At 43.0% G+C, this 7,147-nt stretch overlaps 1 protein-coding gene across 6 annotated transcripts in view; it reads right to left on the bottom strand.

The window, feature by feature from the left end:
* GOLGA4 (golgin A4) overlaps positions 1-7,147 on the bottom strand; it is a 98,668-nt gene that overhangs the window by 69,103 nt on the left and 22,418 nt on the right. For all 6 annotated transcript variants that reach the window (XM_027859358.1, XM_027859357.1, XM_027859356.1 and 3 more), the window contains one exon: positions 2,713-3,024. In XM_027859358.1, the coding sequence (XP_027715159.1) occupies positions 2,713-3,024 (312 nt within the window). The remainder of the gene's footprint in view (positions 1-2,712; positions 3,025-7,147) is intronic.

A 7,147-nucleotide genomic window follows, 5' to 3' on the forward strand; every position in this document is an offset into this window, starting at 1 on the left:
ATCTAGCCATTAGGACTTGCAAATAAGATCTGAGAACCATATTTCATTTCAATCAAACATTAAACATATATTAAGTGCTTACTGTGTATCAGGCACTGTGTTAAGCAACAGACATAAAAAAAGAGGCAAAAGATGGACCCAGGCCTCAAGGAGCTTTCCATCCAATCGGGGGAAAAAACAAACACACAACCACAAGCTAATACAAGAAGATAAAGAAGAAATCATTAAGAGAGGGAAGGCAACTGAATTAAGAGGAGTGGGGGAAGGCTTCCTATATTAGGTAGGATATTTGCTGGGACTTCAGGGAAGCCTGGAGGCAGAGCAGAGAAAATACCCAGAGACCAGGGGCACAGGATCTCGTTTGTGGAACAACCAGGAGGCCAGTGTCATTGGATTGAAGAGTATGCGGCAGGGAAGGAGGTATAAGAAGACTGGAAAAGGAGGGAATGACTAGGTCACAAAGGGTTTTGAAAGTTAAAGAAAGGATTTTATATTTGATCCTGGAAGCAATAGGGAGCCAGGTGGTGCACAGTGAGGCGCTTTGGGAGTTGTGATGCTACCAGACTGGACTGGGGAGAGACTCAAGGACAGCAGAACAACTAGCAGCACTGGCAATAATCCAGAGGTGAGGCAATAAGGGCCCGGGCCAGGATGCGGGCAGTGTCAGTGGAGAGAAGGGGGTGTATTCAAGAACTGCTGCAAAGGTGAAATGGACAAGAGATGTTAAGGTGAAATGGAGAGACTCTGGCCACAGACTGGACCGGGGGCAATGAGAGACAGGAAGGAGTCCAGGATAACTACTAGGTTGCAAGCCTGAGGGCCTGGGAAACAGGTGAGGCCCTCTACAGTAATAGGAAAGGGTGGGGGTGGGTGTAGTTGAAGATGTCTACTGGACATCCAGGTCAAGACTTCTGAAAGGCAAGCTGGAGATGTGAGACTGGAGGTCAGCAGAGAGGTCGAGACAGGAAAGGTAGATTTAAGAATTATCAGCGTAGAGATGGTAATTAAATCCAAGGAGCTGATGAGCTCACCAAGTGAAATAGTCTAGAGGTAGAAAAGAAGAGGGCCCAGGATAGAAGCCTGAGGAACTCCTAAGGTGAGAGGATGTGATCTGGAGGAGGATTCAGCAAAGAAGACAAAAGGAGTAGCAGACAGAGAGGTGGGAGGAGAACCATGAGAGCGAAGACAGTGTCAAGTACAATGACTTGAGAACAGGCCCCTGAATGTGGGAACTGAGAAACCACTAGTTACTTTGGAGACACAAGTTTCAGCGGAACGTTAAGAAGAGACTAAGAGACCTGAGCGGAGGCACTCGCACAGATGGCCGTTTCTAGGATGTCAGCCACAAGGAACAGAGGAAAAGATCTAGGAGGATGGCGGAAAGGGAAGGCTGAAATAGAAGTTTTTTCAGCACGGGCATGTAGGCAGTAGGAAAATGAGCCAGGAGACCAGGAGAGACTGAAAATAATGATCGAGCAGGGATGGCAGAAAAGGCAAAGTTCTTATCAGATGATCATCTGGCTTTCATCCAGGGTGACGAGAAGTCTCCCAAGAGGCAAACTGAGACTTCAAGAAGCTGGTACAATTTTTCTGGCAAGCTTTTAGGAAAACTTCCAATCTTTGCTTAAAAAAAACTCCACTAGATGGCAGGAGAGTCACAGGGACATGCCAAGAGGAAGGAAAGGAACAAAGAAACTGATGTAGGAAGGAAACACAGATGAGCTTCTCGGTACCTTGTAAATGTGCCTAGAGCCAATACCTTCCCTTCCCTGCCTCCAAAACACAGGAAAGCAACTCTTTCTTTGGAAAAAAATGGTAGCCACAAGGAAGATGGATCCCATACCTCTATGCTATCACTATTCTGCCCTTGAGAGTCTGGCTTAACAAGAAAAGAGAGGGGAGAGAGTTTGGAGTGAGCTCCCTAATTCTAGGAAATGAAGTTCCCATCTAATAATTAGAGGACTGAGAGTCTCCTTTGCCCCTTCAAGCTACTTGACTGTATCTGAAAAGCTTCTACATGGAAGGTCCCCAGAAATGGGCTCAAGTTTAAGTAGGTGTGACAAACTGAAGATAAAAGAGAGGAGAGATTGTGGCTAGGTGACTCATAAGGGGTAGGGGGTCAGTAAAGAACATGAGAGGCTAAGTTCTTATACACTAGAAATGACACGTCTCTATTATATCAAACTAACAGAATTTATTTCAACAGGTTTTCTAAAAACAAAACCTTAATTAAGAGCTATAAAAACTGGAGTTTTGATTGGGGCAAGGGAGCAGGGAGAAAAAAGATGTAATTTTGGAGTATGAGGTACCTAGGGAAGAGCAGTTCTGGGTGGGATGGCACGATGGGAAGCAGGATACAAGCACAGACCCTGGGGAGCAGGGATGTAGAATGCAGAAAGTGAGGTGGGGGGAGGATGAAAAGAAACTTGACCAACTTTCCAAGTTTACCTGGGGCCCTGGTCAGTTGGTTAATGCTCCAGTGAATATTGCTTTGCTGTCCTCTTTGGCACAATGCCACAAAATGGGACGTCTAGTATGCCAGAGACGTGAAACAGCATCAACAACATATGTTTATTACAAAGCATTTTGCTCAGAGCTGGAAACACCAAGACAAAAACTAAAGTCACATCCTCAAGAAGCTTATATTCTAATGGAAACCACAGGAAGTTTCTACAATGAAAATCAGCATAATTCAAACCCTGTGACTTGTACCTCTGAATATTTGCCTCGATAGCTGTTTAAGCTTCGCTCCATCCTCCGTACTCGCTGACAGAGCTGTTCTTTACTGAGACTGTCCACATGTCCCACGGCCTCCTCGGTCTCACTGTCAACGTCAGATGGGGGATCCAATGTAGCGGCCGAGTCAAGATCAAGACGATTCAGGGATTCTCTCGAGGAGCTTCGCACCAGAGATTCTTTCGAAGAAGAACGGAACAAGGATTCCTTGATTGGACTTCGAAATAAAGACTCCATTGATGGAACCCGGAGCTGGAGCTTCTGTGCAAAAGACTGCATCTCACTCGACTGCAGGGCCAGATGAGAAGATTTTCATATTTTATTCAGCTGCAACACTGACAACAATACACCGTAAACTCTAGAATCTACTAACATTCTTAATTCTTTACAAAACGTACTATTACCAAACAATGCGAGGCAGCCATGTTCCAAGTGGGAGAAAGAACATGGAACTCCAAGTCAAAAGACCCAAGTGTGAGTCCTGACTTTTCCTCCCCGCTCTACCACGCTGTCTATGGGGCTGTAATAAACTGAAGCCAACAGTGCTGGAATTTAAGACAGATAAAATGTCTGAGATATAATAAAAATGAATTGGAATAAACCTAACAATGGAGAAGTAATGAAAGAATATTATCCCCCCCCAACTGCTCTAACAAGTTTTCGGCATTTTCCCCCCAAAAGGTCACAGAACTCTGTATTTAAGTCACTGTTCTTGTTGTTGTGTCTCTGAAGTCTTGTCTGACTCTTCGTGACCTCGTTTGGGGTTTTCTAAGCAAAGCTACCAGAGTGGTTGGCCACTTCCTTCTCCGGCTCATTTTACAAATGAGGAAACTGAGGCAAACAGGGTGAAGTGACTTGCCCAGGGTCACCTAGCTAGTAAGTGTCTGAGGTCAGATTTGAACTAAGAAAGATGAATCTTCCTCTACTACTATTAGCCTCCAGCCACTGCGAGCCACTGGGCCACACAGCTGTATTTAATTAACAGATGTTACCCAGAAATTCATTCTTAGTGCTACAACTATGTCACTTGTGAAGTGTCGCAGAAATCTTCAGGGAAGAAGAGCTCAGCAGAGGTTGAAGTCAAGTGTAACAGGAAAACAAAGAGATTCGCTGAAGATAAAATTTTTAAAATAAAGCTTTTCTGAGTGGATTCTATAGAGACCAGATAATGGAACAACCAAGACAGGGACCAAGAGTAAGAAGTTCCTTAAAAACGGATCTGCCCCGGGTAGCGCATCCAATTTCCAAACATAACCTTGAAAAGTTGTGAATACACACGGCAACCGCCCCCCGAGATTACCAGGAGGGTCTGAAGAGCTGAGCCGAGCCCACGGTGTCCCCACCGCTCACTCCTGGTTCACAAGGTAGCAATGAGGAGCTCACTGCTTATGACAATCAAACAGATACCAAGGCTATGGAGAACCATCCCAGCCAAGTAGAGAGACGACTGAGTGAGGCGAGAGGAAGCTCGGGGGCTCAAGCTCACCCCCAATCCTGACCCTGTCTGAGCCTTTGTTTCCTCATCAGTGAAGCACAGATAACAATGCTCAAAGTGGCTGCTTCACAGAGGTGATGTAAGGCAGGCTCACGGCCAACTTTCTGGACTCCTCTAAGTACTGGGTGGGTAAATATCATTGTGAATAACCAACCTGCCAGAAGAAGGTCCACTCAAACTTAGTGCCCATTTCTGAATAGCCTCTACAGGAAGGATGACAAATCCATAAAATGCTAAGTTTGGGAGTTAAGCTGCTTTTACCAAAACAAAACAAAACAAAACCAAAAAAAAGAAAAGTAAAAAGTCTAAATTAAGCAAGTGGCCACTTTAGCCATAAAAATGTGACAAAAAAGCCAACAGGACAAATCAGTTTTTTTTTTTTAAGAATCATTTTGTGGAACCGCTAGGGGGTGCAGAGGACTTGAGTTCGAATCCAGCCTCAGACACATAATACTTCCTAGCTGTGTGACTCTGGGCAAGTCACTTAACTCCAATTGCCTCACTTTTAAAGAAAATAAAAAAAAGGAGAGAAAGAATCACTTTGGAACAGATGCTCTTATAGCCCAATGGGAAAGAATCACTGGAGGACAGTGTTCTGGCCTCAGCCTCGGGCATAGCCACCCAGAACCCTAAGACATGACCCTGGATCCCCTCCCAAGCAACTCCTACCTGAAGAGGCAACCCATCCTCTACAACATCCTAGCTAAGCGGCCAGGAGGTTCGCTGGAGATCACAGAGAAAAGATCTGAAACAGGTAATGCCAGCAGCACTAGAATACAGGTCTTCTTAGACCAAAAGATGAAATACCGCAAAGCAGAACATTGCTCTTACTGGGGGAAAGGAGTATTGCGTATGCACATCAAGTTTTTTATCTGGATGAAAAGCAAATGTAGCTACTCCACTGAGGCTAACTGGTAAAAGAAAGAAACTTCAACAATTTTCTGCCTTAAATTTGGGATTTCGGGCTTAATATGAACATCACAATTTGCAGCCCAGACAAATAACCCCCTCGAGGAGAAAAGGTCCTGGAGTTTTGGAGACCAGTTAATGATAATTAAGACTGAACAGTGCATTAAAGGATCCAAAATACTTTCTTCATAACAATCCAGAAAAATCTTCAAGATCTTATTGTAATGCCCCTGGTTCTCAACAGGGAATTTTCTCCTACTTTGCAAAAACTAAATTAAGTTTACTATATAGACTTCACAAGCCAGCATAAACAAGTCATTTTCAAATATGTGAGATCTTCCAAATTCTATGGGTAATATTAACTTCAGCTATCAGAACCTAAAGAACCACACATGCTGAGAATGAGAAGCCAGGTTTTTCCATCCCCTAAAGCAGGGCTACCTGACTTTCTTCTACTTGAGAACCACAGTGGAACAAGCACTGCAAAGCTTCAAATTTTTTTTGCTGTAATTTGTTTTTATTTTAACCATTTTTATGGAAGCTTTTTTATCCATATTTCTTTGAACCTTTAAAAGCTGTTAAACACAGCACTTCTGTAATAATAACAAGAAATGCAAACAAAGTGGATCTCTATGAGTTGGGGAATGGTTAACAAGTTGTAGAGCAGGCAGGCAATGCAGTATGCCTGTGTTATATAAGACATGATTCAGGCAATGCAGTATTCCTGTGTTATGTAAGACATGATTAGCATGAAAAACAGCAATATGGGGAAATGGATACGAATCGATACAAAGTAAAACAAACAGGATCAGGAAAACAATACACATAATAATTAAACCCACATAAACAGAATAACCGAGACTGACCCCAAAGCACAGATGAGACAGTATCTCTCCCCTGAAACCTTGACCCTCTTCTTCCTTACAGGGTGTGGGAAAACCACACATACAAAGTCAGGCTTTTTTGATACTGGTTGGTTTGGCTGAACTTTTTATCCCATTTTATTCTTTGTTACAAAGTGGTGGCTCTCAGGGAAGGGAAAAAGAAGGCATATACCAAGAAATTTAGGTGACATAAAACACCAAAAAAAACTCAATGAAGTTTTAGGTTTTCTTGGTTGTCGTTGATTTTTTTTTCCAAAAAAGCTACTGAACATAATTTAGCCTTTTTCTGCCACCTTCAGATCCATCTTCACTGCAGGGCCATCACCACTGTACAGGATAATTCCACAGTCATGCCTTCAGGGAAGGCAGGCAAGGCCTACTGAGAGCTGGAAGGCATTTGCCCCTTACACAAATCTGAGATTAATGGACTTTTTAAGTTCTGTCATGTAAGTGGTTTTGCAGTTCTTTCATTTTAGTATCTGTCAACATTCACTTTTCAAAAGTATTTCTGCATGCCTACAGAAGACTCTTTCTCCACATTCATCTGTAGCTTTCAATTTCTTATGTTTTATCTGTTCTACTGCTGCACACAGGCACTGGGTAAGGTCCTAAAGGGTATCCCTACGAATAAAGTCCCTCAGTTTATTCTAGAGACTTTGTGACAGAGATCTGGGCTGTTCAGGAACAAGTGGTTGCCAGACAGCTGAGTTCTTGAAAACTGTGCTTTCATTATACCAAAAACTATCTCTGTTCACTTCAACTAAATCTCTTCTAAAAACAACCACAACATTATTGCTTGGCTCTGCCTTGTATTCATTTGGGGGTAATTCTTCAAGATCTTTTGAATCCATTCCTGTCATTTTATCAACAGGACAATTAAGTATTAAATGTTAAGTCCCTACAATGGGCCAGACAAACTGTCAGATAGCCTACTCTTTTTTACCTAACTGAATTCAGGTAAACAGGTACTTTTTCAGTCTTCCTCTACATTGCTAACACTTCCCCTCAAAAATCAGCTTTTAATTAACATCCTAGGTCTACATTAGGGTGAACATTCTGCTTCTCCTCATTATGAGATGGGGGAAACAATCAAGGCTAGGGAGGTTATCACCCAAACAAAACA

Source organism: Vombatus ursinus, unplaced genomic scaffold, assembly GCF_900497805.2.
Source record: "Vombatus ursinus unplaced genomic scaffold, bare-nosed wombat genome assembly UNPS02014166.1, whole genome shotgun sequence".
Taxonomy (NCBI): Eukaryota; Metazoa; Chordata; class Mammalia; order Diprotodontia; family Vombatidae; genus Vombatus; species Vombatus ursinus.